Source organism: Protopterus annectens, chromosome 16.part0 (genome assembly GCF_019279795.1).
Source record: "Protopterus annectens isolate FY-2018-M chromosome 16.part0, PAN1.0, whole genome shotgun sequence".
In the NCBI taxonomy this organism is placed as follows: Eukaryota; Metazoa; Chordata; order Ceratodontiformes; family Protopteridae; genus Protopterus; species Protopterus annectens.
The window spans coordinates 524,966,360-524,990,254 of NC_056750.1; the positions used below are offsets into that span (position 1 = coordinate 524,966,360).

The 23,895-nt window shown below is 38.8% G+C and overlaps 1 protein-coding gene across 2 annotated transcripts in view; it reads right to left on the reverse strand.

Moving 5' to 3' along the window:
- The window catches only part of LAMC3 (laminin subunit gamma 3), a 4,228,426-nt gene that overhangs the window by 2,895,615 nt on the left and 1,308,916 nt on the right, over positions 1 to 23,895 (reverse strand). For both annotated transcript variants that reach the window (XM_044058389.1, XM_044058388.1), the window contains one exon: positions 5,447 to 5,577. In XM_044058389.1, the coding sequence (XP_043914324.1) occupies positions 5,447 to 5,577 (131 nt within the window). The remainder of the gene's footprint in view (positions 1 to 5,446; positions 5,578 to 23,895) is intronic.

Sequence of the window (23,895 nt, forward strand, 5' to 3'; positions counted from 1 at the left end):
CCACCAAAGTTGTTTCCCCTTTCACAAAACAGGTATCTGGAGTATCAGGAGAGGTTGATGTTGGGATCATACTGATTTTGTGTACTACTGAATTTTTTGCCTAGAGAAATCAAGAGAATCATGGATGTCATGAATTCTAATATCCCAAGAAATTCCATTGATGTCGTATTGGTTTGACTGGAATAAAAACTTGGGTGTAGATATAGATTCAATTTCCACCTATGGAAGAAAAACTCTTAGACCTGCTCAGAAAAACAGTTCTGTGAGGAGTCAATCAAGATTTCTAGATGTCTCTTCCTGCATAGACTGAGATTTCAGATCTCTCATCCAAGTGAGAGACTCCTGACACTCTCAAAAAGGCACTGCAGTAAATAGTGTGGGAAGAAATTGCTAGGCAATTGTTATGGCTAGGCTTGTATAGACCCTAGGGCTGATAGCCTAGTACCAACCTATGAACCTATGAGTTAAGCAAGTTATCTAAATAAGAAAAAAATATGAATACCTTGGAGGCCGCAGTAGGGTTGTCACTGGAGCTAGTCACACTGTGAATACCCTTGGAACAGTGGATAACCAAAGGGTAATGCAGAGAACTGAAAGTGTAATCCAGACACAGAAAACTTTCAGAAGTGATTGAAATCTGGTGGTAAAGCAATTGAATAACAAACATCATTTAAATTTATAGCCACTAAAAATTTTGAATGAGGAATGAGAGCTCACAATTTGTGAACTGTTAACATTTTGAACTTTGGAACTTTTATTAACTGACTTAGAAAAAAGAATTATGTAGGACTGGCCTCCATCATACTTCTTTCTTTGGTACCAGAAACATTCTTAAATGAAAATGCCATCAGCCCCTCATGGATGTCATGAATTCTAATATCCCGAGAAATTCCATTGATGCAGATGCAGAATGACTTAGGGAGAGGGGGTCATCAAGCAGATGAATAGGAATCCCTTGAGAAGGAGAGCATCAGGGCTTCTGTTTTCTTGATGAATCACTGTCAGAAACCCTTTGTCTGAGACTGTTTACAAAAAGAGAAATGAAGAAATAGATTTTGGGGAAGAATAAGATGTTTGTTAGGGTGGGAAGATGGGTTCTGTAGTCACTCAGACTTATTAGTCTGCTCTTGTTTCTGTCAGACTCCTCCTTTCTTTCTGGAGCCCATCTGCCATTGTTTTTTTAAATGTGTGCTTACTGTGTCTACTTACTTTGCTTTTTGATAAATGTGGCAGAGATAGCTGTCACCCCCACCCCCTGACAAACTTAAAGAAGGAAGGCTGAAAAATCTGAGAAAGTCCATGAATTAACTTCCCTCTTTCATCATAATTTTTAAGGACCTCTGCACAAGATTATTAAAATACAATCTCTCTATCTAAGGGAGAATTTCTAACTTCTAAATTCTTTACTATGACTCCTTTTTGCCCCTTACCATTTCTCAAGCACAGTTTGTTCAACTCCCCTGTACTTACTTATCATACTCCTTAACAATGGCTTACATCAGTCTGCAAAGTTCCTAGTCTTTAAATAGTAAAACTGAAGCCTCCAGTGTCATTATTAATTAAGGGACACATTTGTCTGCAATTGCACTCCAGTGGGGTATGAATATATGATATAGAATGCTTAAGAGCTCCCACTATCTAGTAAGCATGCTCTATCAATACATATTTTATCAGTTCTGGAACTTGGCTTGCATGTGTTTGAATAACAAGTAGAACATGGGTCCTTAGAGACATCCTTGTTCAAAGCCCTTCATATTTTCCAACTCTTGAGATGTGACATACTCTTCTTATAACCTTGATACTTGCCACTATATACCAGTCCTCCATATAAATTCTTATATTTTCTTCAAAGATAGCAAACTTGTTTATTAGGTTCCTAAACTCAAGGTGTGAAATGTACATCTACAATAGTTATCCATACTCCATTTAGAAAGCCTTTAATTAACATTGAACAACATTTTCCATCTGTCAGAGTTTCTTCTATGTTCAAAGAGCATATTCTTGATGATAGGGAGATTACAGTCCTACAACTAACTACTTAAATGTATAATGCTCCACCTTCCATTTGCCTTTATGTTTAGTTTCATTAAGGTGTACCTCCTGCAAGCTAACCATCATGTGTCAATGCTTCAGATTTGCTGTTATTCTATTTATACAGTATCATACAATACATAAAATAGTTTTCTTGGTGTTGACACCTTCAATTAAGAAATAGTCAAATCACAAAACCAAATCACCCCAAAAATCAGTGGCTTCAAATATATTCACTGAATAACACCACATGACAGAACAAACCTTTATGCTTTCTGCATAAAGTAAATAAACTATATACAGAGCCAGCTACAGCCACCAGATCTGACACCTTGGGTAGTACCCCTCAAGACCCCCGACTTGTGAGAACTGTTCCAAACAGCAGCTTAGTGAATAAATTAATGAATGCTGGTATTGTACATTTGCTAAATAAGGATTACAAAGTACATCCAGGGCAACTTCCCCCTTCACTCTTCCCTAGCTATGGGTAGGACTATATACTAACAAAACTAAATCAATCAATTTCTAGCACTTATGTAAAGTGAGATTCAGTCTCTTAAAAACATGATTAAAGTCCTACAGTGGCAAGTCTCCTCCATCTAGAACAGACATCACCATATCCGTACTATTGATAACAAAAGTTGCTAAGTAGCCTGGTCATTCTCCTGGTCACCCCTACTTTTCAATCACAGTACTGACATATTGCCTTCAAGAAACTACAAAATCTCTTCAAAATCAGACTATAATCAAGTAATGCTATCATTCTTTCCCTTCATAAAATAATAGGGTAACTCACGCAGATTATTCAGAGTTTGCTAAGTATGTCTTGTTAGCAATAAATCTATTACATTCATATTTGTACAATGACACATACTAATCACATTTATGTCATTCAAGTGATTAGTTTATTTATATGAAAACATGCTTATATCGTTTATTGCAAATCAGAGCAATCTAACTGTTAAAACTAGTAGTAGCATGATTAATTACTTGTACCTTTAATTTTTAGTAAGATATTGCAGTAACTTTAGCAGATATCCACTATCCATGGAAACTGTAATTAAAATTAAGATTGTAGAGAGAAACAGTAGAATATTTAATTCATTCAACCTTTTCCACTGCTTTAACTAATTGTTATTAATACAGCCTCAAGTGTGCAGTTTGACCCAACTCAACATCTCAGCAAACTGCACAGAACCCTTAATCAAAGTGATATAGAGTAATGCTGTATTTTACATTTTTATTTATGAAAACAGTATACTGCCTGAGCCAAAAAGCTAAGATTCATCCATTCCTGCATCATACTACCCATTTTCCCTTACTATACTCTCAGGAGTAGTCTCATCAGTTGCTTTTTCGCAAATGAGGTTTAGTAACAAACCAATTTGTCCATGGACATCTTCGGGTGTTTAGGTAGGAATAGTAATGGGAATGAAGGTAGTGGAAGAAAGTTATTTAGGGTGGGGATGAAAGAGTTAAATGCAAAAGTAGGAGGGTTAGGAGGATATGAGGTTAAGTGTAAGGAGGGTTTTAACTGGGTAAGGAATCACATTTTGGCGTGAACTTCCTACCTGTCCTCCCTCCCTATTTTGGAATATTGAAGATTGTGTGGTTATTTTATAAAAGAGTGGGTAGGGGGAGAAGAGGGGCATGCTTGTTCCTCTTCTGTTCTCCTTCTGGTGTTAGATGTTCATTTCAATGAGTTGGGAAATGAAAGTGAGTGATTGAATATTGCTTGATAAGTAAAAGTAAGCGAGTGGTAGTAAGGACACTGCTTATGTAGTCAGGGTGAGAGAGGTCATGCTGCCCTAGTAAAAGGGGGTTGTATGTTTAACTCACAAAGTGAGAAATGAAAGTGAGCACTGGATGCTGCTTGATAAGTAAAAATGAGGAGGTAAGGACGCTGCTTATTTGGTCAGGGTGAGCAAGGCCATGTTGCCCTAGTTAACAGTTATATGGATGTTTATGCTGTGATTAATAAATTAAAATATTGGTCAATAAAGTTATGTTTATGGAAGTTTAATAAAGGTCAAACGTCATTTGATGTGGTGTGTTTATTGAAGGGGACCGGGACAAAATCATTTTACAATGTATTATTACGTTTGTGAAAATTTGATTTTATATTTGTTCAAAACTATCCTTTTATTACCAGTGGAAAAGCACACACACACACACACACACACACACACACACACACACACACACACACACACACACACACACACACACACACACACACACCTGTTAAAGATAACCATGACTTAGGCAGCATCTAAGTGACTATCATAGCAAAAGTCATTTTGCAAACATTTGAATGCTTTGTGGTCACGTATAATGACTCAGCAATGCCAGCAGGTATGAGACATTTGTTTTTCATTATATAATATCTTTCCAACTTTTCCAAAGTTTGTGGGGAGCCATAACCATTAAGACTCATTAGCAGACTCATTATCTCTCTTCAGCATGAACTTTCATACTCATGCAATCATGTACATATGTCCTAGGGACTAGAAACATTTTTCAAACAAATTCTCTATTAAAGCTGCCTGTTATAACTAGTATCCCTGCCCAAAACTTTTATAACATTTTACCTTAATTTTGTTTTATCTGGCTCAACACTCAATGTTCTTGAATGCAGCCTGGCAAATTAAGGAAAACACATGTGTTTTTGCTTTATAGAAGTTATAATGAATAATAAAATAACAAACTTTCGCTCCAGACTGCCATTATTAGCTCAGTTTTTCTGAAGTCACTTTATGCTGCTAGGGCTTCCTTCTGCTTTTTTTTGCATCCTACATTTAAAAACATGAAAGTGTTCTTGCACAGTCGACCTTCTGTGCAGTTTGCCTTTTTGTTACTCATCATCCAAAGCATCTCCATTCTCCTATCATACTGAATAAACATTCCCTTCATCAAAGGCATTCATAGAGTTGTCATTCATTTCCTGAGGCTTCTAGTTCTGCACAGAGCTCAAGGTATTCTGTGCAACTGTGAAGGTTTTATTACCCAGTAGAAAAATTACAAAAAAAAAAAACTAAACTAAAACATAAATATGCATTAACAAGTGGCTGGCTGAAACTATGCTCATTTTTAAAGGGACTGAAACAAGAAATCATTTTAAAAACAGATTCTTCATTCCCCTGCTTTGTAGATCTTGTTAAGTTTTCACAGCAAGGAATGGTATCTAATCTCACCAATATATGTCAAACTGCCTGGTTGCCCAATTTGACCTGGCCAAAGCATTGTGTGTGCTTTCTCAACTCATATGTACAACATCATATGAAGACAATCATCACTTTAGCATATGCTGCAAGTACCTCACAATGAATATATCAAGAAAAACATGACTTTCAGAGAACTCTGTACCAGCCTACAAAGATCGTTTAAACAGCAGTGCAGGCATTCGCCAACTTACCTTCCCCCAACACTAAAGTCAGAAATGGCATAGAAATAGGAACTCAGCACCTTTGGATCCTTAAAAATGTCATCTCCAAATGTATTTAGCCTTGTCAAGGAAATCATGATATCTGTGGCAGTGACCCACTCCTAAAAAGCAATGCAGAATAACAAACAATGATTAGTTATATAATGTAAAATATAATACAGGTACTAGAAAAAGTAGCTATATATCAAATAATATAATGCAGGGACTATAACTTCCTAAGGAACTTGGGCAAACAGAGTGAGCCAATGATAATAATCATTTGTACCTGCTTTTTATTCTGTTTAACAAATTCTTACATTTTACCACATATAGTCAACTTCTATCTACTTTTGTGAAGTTGGTTAGAACCCTTTTAGACAGTGTAGTGGTAACACAGGGATGCAGTTCAAAAAAATGTCCATGGCAGACCTGTCAGCTGGAAACCTGGCATTGTGGAATACAACATTAATTTTAATGACTGGTTCTATAATTTTACCATAATAAAACGTCTACAATGGATATGGTGATAGTTCTAAAGGTAAGCTTTTCTGCCGAGAATTACAGCTAAGTTTACTTTAGATAAGCAAGACCACTTCATCACAAGTAAAGTATGAAAACAGAAAACGGTGCTCTTTCACAGCCCAATGGTCAGTCTTCTGCTCTGCTCTACTTCCACTCCCATGCTCACATATTAATCAGTGCCATTGCCAACTGCCCTATCTGTCAGTGTCAGCTTACCCTGCTCATGAGACTGACTGTTCCCAATCTGTCAGTATCTGCAGGATTCAAAAAAAAAAAAAAAAATAGATGCATATCAAAAACGTCCTTGTGCTATTGGTGAGAAGACCTGTAATAATGCTGGAAAACAGAACATATAAAATTGTTTATAACTCTGCCTTTGCTATTACAGAAATGTATTACAGTTCTAGACAGTGAAACTCAAACAAGAGTTTTGTGCTTATCACAATGCTGGGTCATTAAAATTTCTAGTCTGTCCACTTTAAATGTTGGGATATTCAATGCTAGGCAGATATGATTTTTCCAAGTGTCTGATCTCCTTTCCATAGTGCACCTGAGCCCTCTGGTTCCTTAGACTCAGTTTGCTGCCCAGCTACTGGATATTGAACAACAGGCACAAAGAAGGTGAAGTGATTAGACAGGCCTTAGAGTAGGGCTACCAGGTCTGACGAGAGCAAGGAGATATGAAATTTGGAGGATGGGCCTGGAGGGTTCATTGTTGAAGTGGATGGATTAGGGATAATAACAATTCTGTTATGCTAAGCATTAAACTTCAGTAAATTATTATCCTGTCAGTCCACTTTATTTGTTGGGACAGATACCCCAGCTACCTCATTTTCTGAATGGGATCATGTCAGATTCCTTTGAGAATGGCAGCCCCAAAAAGGATGTTGGACCTGGAGATTATAACCAAAGTATAATGCTTAACCAAGTAATGTAGTTCAAGTTGCAACTGTTACAAATGTCATCAATTGAAGAATTACTGAAAAAGCTGTAATGGATCTTGGTGACGGAACCTATGATTTTGCCAGTATAGTTTTCTTGTTGGATTGATACATAAAATATATACAGTCTGTAAAGCTGTATGGGCAAAGCTGTATGGGCAAAGTTACCACAGACACCTCTTGTCCCACCTTAGTGGATGCTTACGAAATAAACAATTTGCTTTCTTTTCTAATTACTTTAGCCTGTTGTAAATAGATGCATAACTGTCTGCCAACATCCAAAGTGTGAAGGAAATACTTCTATTTGTTGGAGTGGTTAGCAAGAAAGACAGGAAGTAGTATGGCTTGGTTAAGAGAAAACTCAGAGGTTATTTTGGACAAAGGATGGGCTCATCCTGAGTGATACTCTTTCTTTGTGAATGACAAGATATGACAATTTAGAGGACAGGGCATGCAGCTTTGAAATCCTTTTGGTAGAAGTGCCAACTACCAGAAAAAAAAAGTCTGCCAGGAAAGAACTTTCAAATAAGCAGAGGAAGTTTGCTTGAAAGGCAGGCCAATGTATGCAAGGTCATAGAGGAAAAGTACCCAGCAATGAAATATAATATGAGCCACTAATGGATTGAGGGTCCCCTAACTAGGCAACAGAGTCAACTTGCTAAATCTCTGCTAGTTGTATAGAGCACAAGCAGTTGCCCTGCTGTAGGCAGGGAAGGATGACTTGGATTGTGACCATCTGGCAGTGTGTTGTTTTTATGTGCTGGTTTAAGCCACTTCAATCTAGAATAGCCTTGAGGTCCTCTGGCTTTTCTGTAACTAAAAAGATTTCAGAATAGATTCCTGATCCTTTCTGGTTTGGTGAGACCACCTTCACAGCTGAGACCACCTTCACAGCTGTTGTTTGGAGGATGTTTGTAATTTCCTCTGCCACAGTCCTTTTATTGACAGGGTGTTGCATCTGGAAGGGGTAGTGATGACATTTTTGAGGTTAATCAGAATGGAATGGCATAGCCTCTGGATGTTATGTTCCTCACTCTGTTGTCTTGTCTGATGACCATCAACATATCTGGTTGAAGAGACAGCCTGCATCTGAATGCATCCAGAGAAAACCAGTTAGGCAATCCTTCAGAGATGCTGAGATGGCCTTACAAAGAAAGGATCCTTAAGATCCTCATTCAGCAGACCTCCTCTACCTCTGTGTGGCATCCATCAAAAGTTGCTTCCTCTGCTATGGTTAACATAAGAAAGGCAGTCATATTTTTTGATTCTGAGTGCTTTCAGCTCTTTGTGATTTCTGGAGAAGGATATTGACAAGGATTCAAAGCAGACTCCCTGGCAGAGCACATCTTAACCGTCTTGCTCATTCTTCAAAAGTTTTCCCCTTACTTTGGCTCTAAACAGCGTGTCTATTTCAACAAATGCAAGGGCTAATGTTAAATCTGTTGGCATAGTAGACCTCTGAGTTAAAATCTTCCTGGTCTTGAATGAAGTGGATATCAACAGTATGGAGTCCGATGCTAATGGACCAGAAGGCTCTGACATGAAGATCAGAGCTGACACCTTGAATGAAGATTGCACCAACACCAAAAAAGGTACAGAATGGGTTGGGACCAAAGACTCAGTCAGTGCTGAGACTCTGCTGACTGTGAAATAATCAGAGCTAAGTGAGTCAGATGTATCAGAGTCAGCACTAAGGGATGTGATCCCAACACTGCTGATGTAGGAAGCCCTGGAAAAGAAAATGGCTCTGAAACAACTGGTACTGAAAGTCTTACCAGTGAAGGAGCTTCTCTGAAGGGAAAAGATACCCATGAGGATGAGATGACACCCAATATCAATTTGGACACTTACAAAGGCTGTCGTCATCCTTTTTCAATTAAAATCAGTGGTGATAATCTAGTAGATCTGAAAGATAACAAAGATGAAAGATGGGAGGGAAGGAACTTGGAACGCACCCTCTCAGAAGAGCAGTTGCTGGCCATCCTTCTGGGGGAGTGACTACTTTTAACAACTGTCTCAATGTCGGAAAGCTACAACTCAGCAGACAGAGGTGGCAACAAAGCTGTAGGAAGAGAGACCACTGGATGAGGGTCAGGATGTGGAATTTTTGTCAAAGGAGAAGCTCGAGGCTGAAAGTTTTATGATTTCCATCTTGTTTTGCTTTTGTCTTTGTCTGACTTTATCTTTATCCTTATCTTTGTCTTTGGCAGAGTACAAGGAGAAGACAGAGTGAAGGCCTTTAAGGATTAATTTATTTATTTTTTCCTCTCTGTCTATCCATATTGCCATGAGTACCCTATTGAACTCTATCTACCATAAACTCTTCTGAACTTCCTACTTTCCCTGACTTAATTTTCCAAGGCCTTGCAGACATTGTAGGTGGCCAGAAGATGACACCACCACACGCATATCACACTGAGATTGTGGGTATCCTGGGGTGGAAACTTATACCCACAGAAGGTGCAATTTCTGAGGCCTTTACTCATTCTAGAAAAGGCAAAGAAAACAACAGTTAAAGCAGTTATAACAGTAGTAACACCAAATCTATAGCAACAACAACCATAACAAAATAATGATACACTTTCTAGTGCAAGAGAATTTGGTGAAGTCTCAGGAAATGAAGACAAAAAGGGCAAAGGGAAGGTACTAGCCATGCTACACCAAGTTGCAAAAGCAGAAAGGTGACAAGCACTTTTTTTCTTTATTAAATCTTCAAGGAAGAGAAGAAAAGGAAGAGAAATCTGACAAGAAAAACCTTAGCAAAGCCTGCAGAAGCTAGAAAATATTCAAACTTACTTGAGTGCTGGTTGAGACAATACAGATTACTGAAGTGGCAAATGAGATCTGGAGAAGCAGAAGGGATAGGTATTTTATTGTGTATAATGAAGGGAATCAATCACATGGAAGAAACTTCTGTTTGCTGAATCATATCTGCCTATCAGTAAATATCCCAACATTCAAAGTGGATAAATTGAACAATGGAAGATTCTATGCTTTTTGACTGTGCAGATCTACAGTGCAAGTAGTATGGTCCTTTGAGTCTTCCTTAATAAAAGATAATCATCATCCTTGGACAATAGCTGCGGTATTAGAAATGATCTTCTAAAATTCAAATGAAACTGACTCCTAACTTGCACAGTAACAGCTGCAGAATCTACAAGAATTACTGCTGTAGAATACCCTGGAGACATTGCTCAATTATATTGCCCATAAGGACTCTGAAATTCTATTTTGGACTTAAAAGCCATAAACAGAAAGGACACTGTATTTTCTAGCCCAAAGTATAAACTTTATAGTTTATATTTTAAACAGTCCATCTGTGACTATTACCTTTGACAATGTTTTATTTTTAATTTCATGTACAGGGCTTTTACTGTTTGAATATTAACTCAGATGATAAATGTTTTAACTTGTTTCAAGTAAAGAATTTTATTATTCACTTTAAATACTTGTGACTGGTGGTTAATTTGCTGATTAAAAAGAGATAAATAGGTAGCCTCCCAAATGACAAAACTGTGCCAAAAACCAAGGGAACTCCAGCAGCAAAAGAAGCCCGGTACTGTACCACAGCTGTACACAAACTCAAAAATCACAATGTAAAAGAAAACACTTTAATAAAATGATAAGCTCTTTCACAATTCTAAACTGCTTCTTCAGATCAAACACCAGAGAAAAAAGAACATCTTATATAATACATAGTATTAAACAATTAAACAATTAAGTCAATGATCCAATCACATCATTCTAACAAAGCATTTATCTAAAATCACAGACTCCTTTATTCAACTAAGCCTTACAGGCTGTTCTACTACTAATAGCCAGCTCTTATCCATCTTATGCAAGAACCCTACCTCAGTTTCAGTCTGTCTTAAATTTTTCCACTGCTGTGCATTTTGAACACTACTCACTGTCAGTAAAGTCAGGCTGTATGCTTTTATATGAACATTACAAACACATTTAGTGCAATTGGGCTTTCCAGTTTATTCCACATCTTTATATAAACTAATCTACTTAATAATACTTGCGTTATAACTAAGTACCTGTATGAAGTTTCTTAAGGTGTTAATGTGCATATTTAAAATTTTGCAAAATATGTTGAGATTCAAATTTACCACTGTGCATTAGCATTGTGGATTGACAGCATACACAGTTTGCATTACGTATATATATTAATGTGCTTGTTTACATTTTTGTGCTTTGTATAATTTTAACGGAACTTTTCTCCCCAGTCCTCAAATAAAAATGGGCCACAGCCCATACAGACTAAGTAATCAAACTGGAAGTAGCCATAACCCTGTGTTGTCGAGGGATATGCCCTGACTATGTCCCAGAGGATATGCTCAATTAGTGGCATAGGCTGGATGTTAACTTAGCCATCTTGGAGGGGGGGGGGGGTGATGTGGACTGCTGTATTGGTAATACCTAATGCAAAGTAGTTGGTCTCCCATGGAACAGACCAAGACTAACTTGTGCTGTTAAGAGGTACACATAACACCATGTTAGTGATGATGCTGGCAGGAGCATGCACATCATTCCTCTGATAGGCAGCCACTGTGGGTTAGCCAGCTGCCTACAAGGAAGGTTTAGGGCAGGATGAACTGAATACCTCCACTGGAAGAGTACACCTAATTCTAGTCTCCATGGGAATTAATGGGCTAACTACACCACCCCCCCCATATGGTTGTCACCCAGTTCAGCAATTCAGCAATGCCTGGTTCTGTTCCCAACAAATGAGCTGATAAGATACAGGTAAGGGACCCTTTGGGGCAATGTCCTGAACAGTGGAAAAACAATTAAATAACTAAATAAATAAATAAAACTGTCTAGGTTCTGGCTCTGTCTGGAATCTAAATGACTCAGACTCAACTAGTGACCCTAACAGTAAAGGAGTGTGCCAAGAAGTGTATGAGTGAATGGCTGCCATTTAGAGCCTGCTTCTCCCTGGGCAGAAGACAGGTCTCAATCTGTTGAATTACTGACACTTGGCAGAAGGCTGGCAAGAGGGCAAAAGCATCAGAAGGGTCAGGATGCATGTATACCAAGTAGCACACTAATGCTGTAATCAGGTTTAAGTACAGAAGCACCTACATGCAATGCAAAGGTTAGTATTGTGACTGGTCTGGATTAAGCTGTGATATCCTGAAGATATAACAACATGACCCACACTCTAATCAAGACTTATGAGTGCACTAGTCATCTGCATTTGCTATTACATTATTCTGTCTGGTAACAGTACAGTCTACCCATAGCACCTTTCCGTTTATACCTCAGTATCATTTGCCTTATACAGATCATATCTAATCACACCTCAATGTATTTGTGTAACTTCTATTTCTTTCTTTCTACTAGGCCTTCAATTTGCTTTCCTTCTTATCCAAATTAGTTGACTTTATTCATGATTATTGGGTTAGGCTTATAAAACTGCTTGCATTTTTTGTTCATTCACTAGCAATATAAAAATTAGGTGTTATTTAATATGATGTTATATTTGTTATAATTTAACTGTTCACAAATTATATATATGTGGAACATTTCTCATATCATCTGTCTTATAAGTGAGCTCTGTACACTGAAATATTCATGGTAAACAAGCAACAAATAAATAAAACAAACATACACACATATCATTTTTGTACCAAGTCATAAAGCAGTAGAATATTACAGTGGCATAATATGCCACTGTGATTACCAGAGATTACCTATCCTCTGATTGCAAACTACCATAATATCCCTTCACCAGATGAAAACCTCCTTGCATAAGATATAATTCTATCTAGCCCACTCTACTTTTGTTTGGTTTAATAAGGCCAGATACTGTTTGTGTGACATTACCAGCTTTGATGATCTATCATAATTCACATCTTGTATTATATTGTGCAATGTGCACTCCTTTTATATTAAGGAGGGCATAATAGCCTTTATATCTTAAACCAGCATTCAGACACTCAGGTACACTGACATAACCCAACACACAACATGCATTCTGTCAAGGAGTGCTATCTTCATCAGTACGTAAAACTAACACTGGGAGCCTTAATCAGCATTCAAATGCTAAGGTACATTAGTATAATACAACACACAACATGTACTGTGTGCAAGTACCATAGCCAGCTTTAGGTACCAGTGAACCCTGTGGTCACTTGGGGGTTCCCCTGGTTCTGGGAGCCCCATCATAGCAGATTATCTTATTTTGATATTTTGCAACATGTCTGTCAAACTAATAAAAACTAGTACAGCAATCTTGTGTATTTAATTAACCAGGTTGGTAATAACTCTTATATCACCTTTAAAATTCAAAGATATCTCTAGGTATATTAAAACTGTTTTCTCAAGAAACAGACTTCAAAATTTCATTAAATATTTTACCACTGACATTTTGCCCTTGAATAGTTAAATCCTGCTGGTGAGCATTTTCGCCACTAAAACTAACATCATAGCCAGCTTTTGGCACCTGCAATACCTGTGAATAGCAGGGTGCTTTAATCATCATTGCCTGCCTTGCAAAAGCTGCTACTAGATGGAAAAAATGATGAGAAAAAAATTGTATTAATTTCCCAATTATGCTTTTTAATTGAATCAGGGTTTTGATATGAACCTGTTAGGATAAAGCTACTAATCAGTGAATGAACATGAACAAGGTAAGCACTAAAGATGAGCAGCCCAGAATGACTGATCTCAGTGCTTACCCTGGATTTTAAGAAGAGCTGATACTTCCGATCTTCAGGGATGGTTTCTTTTTCAAGGAATTTTATAAATACTGGAACACCGCATACTATAACTCTCAACTTCTTTGCTCAAGAATTCTGTACAAAGCTAAAAATAATAGCAGAATAAAGGCTAAAATCAGGAGCACATTTTAAATATGATTCTAATTAATTTAGAAAATTAACAGAATACTATATGTTGCATCAACTTGCATTTTTGGGCAATAAAAAAATATGAAACTGATGTTTGGATTTATTGACTGTAATACTGAATGATTCATTAGCAAATAAAACTTATGTATGTATGAAAGAGCAAAATCAGGGACAGTCTGTGAAATTGGGGACAGTGACAGGTATGCATTGCTCCTCAGTGAGGAAAATAACAGTGAATTACCCCTGCTGCTTTTTGATGACTGGTAAACAAGTCACTGATCTGGTGTGGCAGTATCTGTGTTGCATAATATATTGCTATTTGCAGAAACAAGTGCAAGACTTATTGCTGTGGCTTATGTGCGTGGGTTTGTGTGTTACATTGTAAGAATAGCAAGCTGCTATAATTTATTTTACTTTCTAGAACAGATATCATCAACACTGCCATTATGCTTGTGTTGGGGGACACTGTATTTAAAAAGTAATAAGCTGGACATATTTTCTTTCGCTTACCATCACAAGCATAGACTTTACACATGATAGGTGGCTATCTTTGGTGGTTTGGCTGGAATAAGATGTCTATGTCTCCCTGTGTGTGTAGGTGGGTGTGTGTCTATCCATCTACTTTAGTTAGCCACAGCACCTCAAAAACATGCAGTAGGTGAACCTTTTCTCTTGTAGTTGAACATGTAGTATGCGCATGTGTGTGTATAACAACTTTCACTGACTTTTATCTGTGTGCACACATAATAAAGCCAGGATACATTACTCTTCTGGGCAGCAGAAAAAAATGCAGTTAGCAAGTAAATGTATTTTAAAAGTAAGGCATAAAATATATTGCTGAACATTCAGACACTTAGATTCTCTAGTAGTCTAGTGGCCTACACACCACAGACTGTAGAAATGTACTTGGTGGTGGCCTCTGCCCTCAATTGCACCAATTCTAAAAACATCCCTGCTCAAATATTTCTGTACTAAAGAGTACTGTAGGTTATGTGTGTATGTGTGTGTGGGGGGGGGGGGGGTTGGTACTGTGAAGTTACCACTTTAGTATTCATCATAGTCAAACCTTAAAGTCATACACAGGAGGTCATTACAGCTTGCATTTAGGCTGGGGACAGTGTGGTCATTGTTTCTTTTACTTTTCTTACACATCTTAGGGATATACAAAGCTTGTGTGGGGGTAGTGCATTGTGTTGGAGCAACAAAGTGGAATACATTACTGTAATCATTATTTTTTTTTTTTAGTTTCCTCCCAATCAAACATCAGGCTCACATACAGGTGACTCCCTGTAGGGTTAGGGGTGAGGACTGTGGCCATTTAAAACTCTGCTTTCATCCCACTCTAACACCAGAGAGATATGTAGGCAATGACTGACTTTATTGGGGGGTTAGTGAGGCAAGACGTATTCCAAGACAGGATCTGTGTATCCTCACAAATGTCTTGTTAGTTTATTTTGAGTTACTATTTTGTCGGCTTTGATCATTAAACTCTGGGCACAACTTATATCTTTCTTGAAAGAAAAAAATAAGAATGAAATTCTTTTCTTACTCATGATTTTCATTCGGGCCATGACTGGATTAAAAAAAATGGGAAATGCTCTAAATTGCACCCCTGAGCATATATAACTCTATGGCTTCTGTAGACCCCAGTTTAATTGAGTTACTTCTTAAGTGGTTATTACTGTGCTGTCTTGGTCAGTAATGGAGTGTTCAAAGGATGCAAGGAAAACTAAAGCTGAGCAGCAACACTGAATTTCTTTCTTTAGTCATAATTTCTGTCCAAGACATCATTGGATGAAAAGGTTGTGTACAGAAAAAAATTTAAAAATATACAACAGAACATACAGAAAGCCACAGTTTCTTGAAAAAAGTCAGAGAATAAGACAAAATGTGACAAAAGGGAAAAATGTAATGTGTATGGTGTGGGGAGCCGAAGATGGGAGAAAAAACAGAGAGGAGCCCTGGAGGTTGTGTGTGTGTATGTGTGTGCTGGGGGGGGGGGGGGGGTTGAAACAGTAGAAAGTGCCCAGCATACCTCTCAACTGTACAGATTTTCACACAATGTCCAGATTTTGCCTTATATTTTCGGCCCGTTTTTCATAAAATTCTGGCTGTCTGGCAAATTAGTGACAAATCATTAAAGACTGGAGTTAGAAAATAATGACAGACAATTGAGTTTTAGATGTCACACCTTTGAAAAGTTCACGCTAATGCAAAACCTGTTATTCTATCAACTTTCTAAGTTTGTAAGATAAATATTTCAAAATCGTTACTATTTGTACCACTTTTTAATGGCTTTGTACAGCTTCCATACTCTAAGAGGTTGAGAGGTATGGTGCCCAGGGTGGCATTTCACCTAAGTCCAGCCCTGTACATAGAGCTGTTGTAATGTATCATTGTTGCAACTAAATGTCAGTAACTGTGAATCTCCCTTTGTGAGATGGGCCAACATAATGTGGTACACATACCTTTCATAAGGGAAGAACAATGTAGCTACAAGTAAGTCTCTGCGTACTACTTAGGTTCATAGGTTCATAGGTAGGTACTAGGCTATTGGCCCTAGGGCCTATATAAGCCTAGCCAAATGGTACCCTGGCTTTTGCCACCCAAGAAAATTATTTTTCTGTGCCTCTGTCAAGCAGAGCTACAGAAGTGATCCCCAGGGTGAATTTCCTGTCTCCCATCCAATCATCAAGATTTTTCTTGAAGAGTGCTAATGAGGAGCTTTGTTTGATATAGATAGGTAGTTTGTTCCAGAGTATGGGAAGTCTCTCGGACAGGAATCTATCCCTCCAGCATGTTCTGTTTATTGTGGTGACAAGGTTTAGGTCTCTAGAGCGTGTAGCACGGAGGGATTGGGATTTCTTTACATGGAGCATGTCCAACAGCTCTGGGTGTGACATAGCTTTGTATGTTAGGCAGAGATCGCCTCTGAGTAGGCGATATGTGACAGAGTAAAGCTGGAGTTTTTTAAACGGTCTGCATAGGGCATCTGTTTGAGGCCGGTAATCCTCTTTGTGAGGTATTTCTGTGGCCTTTGCAGTTGTTGTAGATGTCTTGTGAGGTACATACCAAAAGGGGCATTGTACTCTATAATGGGTCTAATGAGTGATGAGTAGAGGGGAACAATGACCTCTTTTTTTCCTGGATGAGAAACCTTTTGTGATGAGGTGTGCCACATAGAAGGATTTCCTGACTACTGTGGTGATGTGATTATCAAAGGAAAGACTACTGTCCACCTGGGTCCCAAGGTCTCTTATCACACTTTCGGTGTTAAGTAGACTACCACCTATGTGGTAGTTCATGGGTACAGAGTTTTTACCAAAGGGGATGACAATGCACTTTTTGGCATTGAGCTTGAGGCCATGGCTTTTACACCAGGCATCTGTCTCAGTGAGGCTGTTTTGTAGGATATCCACATCGTTAGAAGTTTTGATTATGGCTCCTAGTTTGCAGTCATCTGCGAACTTTGTTAGCCAAAGGCCTTCTGTGTTAGCCTGTACTTCAGAGAAGTAGATACCAAACAGGAGAGGACCTAGGACTGAACCCTGGGGTACTCCACTTGTCACTGGTCTGAAGTTGGATTTAGAGTCTGCTACTTTCACAGTGTGAGTTCTGTCAGTGAGCAAGTTGGCAACTCATCTTGTGACATAGGGATTTATACCTAGTTTAGTGAGTTTGTCTATAATTCCAGAGTGGATGATGGTGTCAAAAGCCTTGGCGAGATCTAGATAGGCTGTGTGAACCACCTTACCCTCATCTACGGTTTTGGTGACCGCTTCAAAGAAGTCTATCAGGTTTAGGAGACATGATCTGCCTTTTACAAACCCGAACAGGGTAGGGTCCAGAGTTTGGAGATTACTAATGTCATTGTTTATAAGTTCCATGATGATACGCTCCGTAGCCTTGCAGACCAGGCTCATCAGGCTAATGGGGTGGTAGTTTCCAGGGTGCGTGGTGGCTCCCCCTTTGTGGAGTGGGATAACCGTTGCTGTGCGCCATTCAGTGGGCACAAACCCTGAGGTGAGGCTATGATTGAACATGGTACCTAGGTGGGGTGCTAGTTCGTTCTGTAGTTCATGTAGAACACAGCCTGGGATGTTGTCAGGTCCCATGGATGCTGTGTTCTTGGCTTTGGAGAGTGTGTTTTTACCCCTACAGTCGTGATTACAGGAACTTTGCATTCTTCCGGTATAGAGATGGGCCCTTTAGGGAATGAGAGAGGGGTAAAGTTAGCACTGAACCTATATCTGCCCATATGTTGGCAATATCAGTTGGTTCTGTATATTTAGTGCCATTGTGCTGTAACTCAGAGGAGATCTGAGTGTTGCCACTGAGATTCTTGACATAGCTATAGAATGCTTTGTGGTTGTCTTTAGAATCAGTGCCGATTTTGTTTTCATAACTAGCTTTGGAGAATTTTATGAGGGATCTCAGCTTCTTACTGAGGCTGACCACAGAGTTCCTCCACTCATGGGATTTTACTCTTTTTGCAACAGTTTCTTTCTTCTGTTGTAGAGTTTGTTTATAGCAGGGGACCACCAGATTGGCTTCCTTTTCTTGGAGGATAGTATCTTGGCTCTGTTAGGGATTGCACGATCCATGCACACATGTAAGTGCTTATAAAGTGCAATTGTATAGGATTCAGCCGTCGTATCTCTACTGTCCGTCAGCATGGGTGTCATGAAGTTTGCCACTTCTGTCTTAAGAAGCGTGAAGTTGGCTTTGGAGAAAATTTTTTACGGTGGTTTCCCTAATGGGGGGTGAGGGTGGGATGTGGATGTCTAGGGTGATTTGCTTGTGGTCAGATCTGACCAATAAGGAATTGACCTCTGGTGTGGAACACTGGTTGCCCATGTTGGTAATGACCAGGTCTAGGATATTGCTGCCCCTGGTGGGGGTGTGGATAAGTTGATCCAAGGCATTGGAATTTATGAATTCCAGAAAACATTGAGCAGAAGAGTTGGTACACGAGTAGTTTTCCCAGTTAATGGTGAGGTAGTTGAAATCACCCATTATTAGGGTGTTAGGTTGTACCCTAATATTTTCCAGTGTATCAAGAAATGAGGAGTGGAAATCCTGGGGCATGGTGGAGGATCTGTAGCAAGCTACAATTTGCATTGCGGTCTTGCCCAGAGTTAATTGCACTTGGATAATCTCAGATGCATTATACTGAGCAACTAGCCTGGGGGTGTGGATATCCTTAATGAATATGGACATGCCTCCGCCTTTAGTGCTTCGGTCCAGGTTAGGTGGCCGAAAGGTGTGGTATGAATTATAGCCTGGTAATGCAGGGGTGCTCTCTGGAGTCTTGAACCAGGTCTCTGTTACTGCACAGATGTCGATGTTCTCCATTTTAAGGAGTGCCTCAAGTGAGTGCATTTTGAGGTTTAGACTTCTAGCATTAAGTAGCATTACCCTCAGATTTTGCTTGCTTGTACCTGTTACGGTGGTGAATTTGTCATTTGAATCTTGCCTAAAAAAGGCACTATAGGGGTGGCAAGAGCCTCAGCCAGCATCCGGAATCCCAAGTGTGACAGGTGCAGGCAGACAGATACTGGTTCCCCTTAAAATGACACCAGAAGCTTAGCCAATTGTTGAAGTCAATCATTTTGTCATTGTATTGTGGTATCATTCTGGGTGATGGCAGGATGCTACTCAGGGCTAGGGTCATACCTGCCTGGGCTACAAGATCAGAAAGCTCCTCCATGTCTCTTTTCATGTAGTCCAGGGTGGTACGTCTCAGGTCATTCACACCAACATGGACAATGACAGAGTCATATTTGTACTTGCTGTGGAGTGACCCGAGTGAATGCGTTATGCGGCAGATCCTGGCACTTAACAAACAGCTGACAGTAACTTTCTCCTTGTTTAGCCTGGTGAGTGGAACATCAGTATGCCTGACTATACAGTCAGCTATGACTAGAGTGTTGGGTACGTTATTATGCCTTATGGGCTATGGTTGGGTGGCACACTGAGTTTGTGGGCTAGGTGTCATTTGGATTGTGTTGGGGGGGGGTGGAGGTTTCTTGCTTTTCTGCTTTGGAGGTCCCTGTTGCTTGGGTAGATTTTTTTGAGAGCCTCATTGTTAATATATTCAGATTATCCATTTCTATATGGTGTCAAAGTCTAACTGTAGTTTGCCTTGCAAGTTTATGACTGATGAATCAGAGATGAGAAATTATCGTCAGCATACATACTAAGGTTAAGTTTTGGTAGATCTATTTTTTTTTAAACAAGAAACATAGGCAATCATGCATTTATATAAATGAAAACAAACCATATTGATATAATTTTAGTTGCAAACATTATACATCACAAATAATGTTGACATAATTGTAGATGCAAACATTATATATTATTTATAATCTATTTAGTCATTGTCAGTTAAACATTACTTAGCTCATTCAAATTCGACCTTCTTTTAAACCATGTTCCTACTCTGCATGTATTGTTCCCACAATTCCCATTTCTGCCATGCGACCTGTTCCCACCCCCCTCCAAGGATCCCAGCTCCAGCTGCCCCATCTCTGCCACCATAGTTGCTGTTTTTGTTAAGTCAGTTTAGACTTTGACTTTCATTTTCTAGTAAATGCTTTTTTGACAGCCACCATAATTAGACTCTGCAAGGCCTTATTATATCTAGGCAGTTCTGATTCTGTATCATAGCTCAAAAAAATTATTTCTTTAGTTACACCAGTTTGCTCACCCAGTATCTCTGACAGGGCAGTCTGCAGGGAATCTTTGAAGTCTGCCAACTCATTATATTCCCATAAAATATGTTCCCATTTACCTCTTTTTTTCTCCATCACACCTCCAACATTTATATACCTAAGGAAAAATTCTTCGGAGTCTACTTGAAGTATAAGAATACCTATGTAAACACTTCCAAGCAAAGATCCTAAATCTTCTAGACTTTGCAACTATAGCAACAGAGATAAAACAACTGGAACTGGGATCCCCAGAAAAGGGCAGGAGCAAACCACATAGGAAAAAGGGGAACTGTGGGAACATTTGTGAGACATATATATATCCCCCATTGTTTCTTTGTGAATTGCTTATCCAATCTCTCATTTCAATCCTTTCTAATTTCCTCTGATTGATTCTTATAGTTATCATGCAATATTTTGTATGCTCTACTAATTATTCCTTTTTATACAGCAGCTTTTGTTTTAGATTCCACTAAAAAACCTACCAGTGCTGTTCTTTCACTTAGGATTCCCCTATTTCTTTTTCTTTGCCTATACTCTGATAACTCTTCTATCAATCCTTGATAGGGAAGGCAATCTCTGTCCCACAGTACAAATAAATGCTTGGTCTCTGCCCATTCTGTTACCTTTCCCTCTATAATTATTTGCTCTGCATACCTTGGTTCTTTTGTCAGTGTTCTCCAATAAATTCCAGACCCTTCTTGCCTATTGTCTGTATCCCTAATTGCAGTCATCCCTGTCAGCAGAATCTCCTTTCTCAACATACCTTACAACTGTTCAGATTTTTACCTCTTTTTTTTGGTCTGTTCCTCATAAAATTTGTGCTTTTCAGGAAAATCATTGATGACTGAAGTCACTAAATAATACTACATAATGACTGACATTTGAGTTTCAGACTTCATATCCTTCAGAAAATATATAATAATGTAAAATCTGTCATTCTAGCAACTTTCTAAGCAATATTTAAAATTGGTCCTTATTTTTGGGCCTTTGTCCCTCCATTTTTTTCTGGGTTTGTCCAGATGATTTTTGCTGAGTGGTTGAGAGGTATTTGTCTCCATTCCCATCTTGACCTGGTTCTTAGAATACTTTCTGCTACATTATGAATATAATATTCTACATGGTTATTGTTATTCTCCTTAAAGATTTGCATCCAAAATCCCAGTCTCTCCTTGTTTCTTGAGCTTCCACCCTGTTTCATCATCATCCCTTTCCACTTTGAATTATAGGCTTCTGTTTGTACTCTGCTTTGACCATTGCATATCTTCTCTCATTATGAAAGCCTTTTATCTCTCCCAACTGATTGGTAAAGGCATCTCCTCTCAGTTTAAACCAATCATCATTCCCCTGTACTCTACAGGCTCATATTAAAATCCAAAGTATCTTTCAGTGTGTACCTGCCCAGACACCTAACAAACATCTAACCCATACTGAAACCTCAGCAGTTCCTCATCATGAAAATCTTTGGTATGAAATTCCTATGTTACACACACTGTTCAAAAGCCCTAACTCTTTTCTCTATATCCTTCAGATTGCAAAGTTGTTAATGACCCAGTTCTTCTTGATCTACTACATATCTACATGTCTGGTCTCAAGACAAGTCCAAACACAAGGGACAAAAATCAAAACCTCAACATAAATAGGGTGTGCTAACAGTCTCAGCAGCTCAAGTGCTAGCACATTCACTTTTGGTGCAGAAGGCTGTGGGTTCTATTCCTGAACAAGTAGTCATATTAATTTCCAATATTGGCACTGTAGTGCAGCATATGGGAAGTGCTGCCCTGCTGACTGTGCCATCCTTCACTTGAGATGTTAAACTGAGGCCCCATCTGCCTGAGTAATTGGTAGCTCAACTGGATATAAAAGATCCCATGGCACTTACCAAAATGAGTAGGGAAAGTCCCACAAAACTTTGCAGCTTGAACTAAAAGGTTGCTTAGTAGGGGTGGCAGTGACAGGGTGATAACATAGGCTGAAATTTCCTGGGGACTGCCGCCTTAACATTTACTAGGGACTTCAAAATTCTAACATAGGCTCTGAAAAGTACATTTGTGTAATTAAGCTATAACAGTAGATTGTCTAGTAGAGCGCTGTTTTAATAGTCTAAGCTAACTGGGCCTTACTCCAGAGACTGGCCAGCTTTCAAAGCTTAAGGGCACCTTCCATGCACTTTAACTGACAGGAGCTTGAGGGTAGCTCCAATATTACGACAGAATGCCAATTTAGTCAGTGCTTTTCTACCAAGAAAAACAGAGGAGAGCTCTGAAAGTAAAATGCTGGGAAACAAACCATCAGTAAGCTATATACATAAGGGTTGATTCATCCACATTCTAACAATACAAAAGGAACACAGTCAAAATGGGGGGGGGGGGCAGAAGGGAGGAACCACAACCGCAACAGTGATTTATAAGGGCATTTACTTATTTAACATTTGTTAACTGGGTTAGTCTGACTGGGCAGAAGCCCTTTTTCAGCAGAGACCCCAGGAAAAAAGCTCCAATAGTACAACAAACAGAAAATAATATGGACAATTATTACAAGAGAAACAAGATTATATAAGAATTATCAGTAAATAATAAGGGCAAATGTTACAGGTGAACAAAACTATATAAAATGTACACAGTACAAATATGCCAGAAAAAAATCAGACAAAAAATAGTATAATGAAAAAGTACAATATGTAAGAGATAATAGAGTACTGACAGTTACAAGCATAAATAAGAAGATAAATGCAATAGGAGATCACAAGCTTGCAAAAACAGTAAAGAGAAACAGAGAAAATAAGTACAGAAGTATATACAGGAGGAAATCCCCAGGTAGGAAGTCAGAGAAAGGACTACTGTAGTAGAAGCTGAGAGTACAACAGTCTGTTAGAAAAGTTATTTTATTTCATAGAGGAACCGGCTTAGAAAGGGAGGAGAAGGAGGCAGAAATTATAGAGGGCAGGAAGATAGATTACGTTGGGTCATTACAGAAACATGACCATGATTTACAGAGGCTATCTTTTAATGCTATTTTAAAACTGTTAGAGTTAGTGATACATCTGACATTTAGTGGTGATTTATTCCAAGCATTTGTTATTGAGTAGCTGTAAAGTGGTTTGTCAATATTTTTATTGAGCTTATAAACTTTCAGTAGGCTCTGTTAAGAGCTACAGAGACTGCAGTTGGGAGTGTAAGGCTGGACGAGAGTAGAGAGAGAGGGACAAGATGATGGTTCATGTAAGACTGAATGAGCCATGGCAAGCTGGGGTACTAGAATTTAGTGATGAAATTCCAGCCACTGCAGGTTTTTATAGGGCTATGCAGTGATGACAGTAGTAAGGTTGGTTGGAGGCAAATCATGCAATTTTGCTATATGTAACTTCTAGATTAGTGAGAATAGATTGGAGGTATGTGAGAACAGGGGCT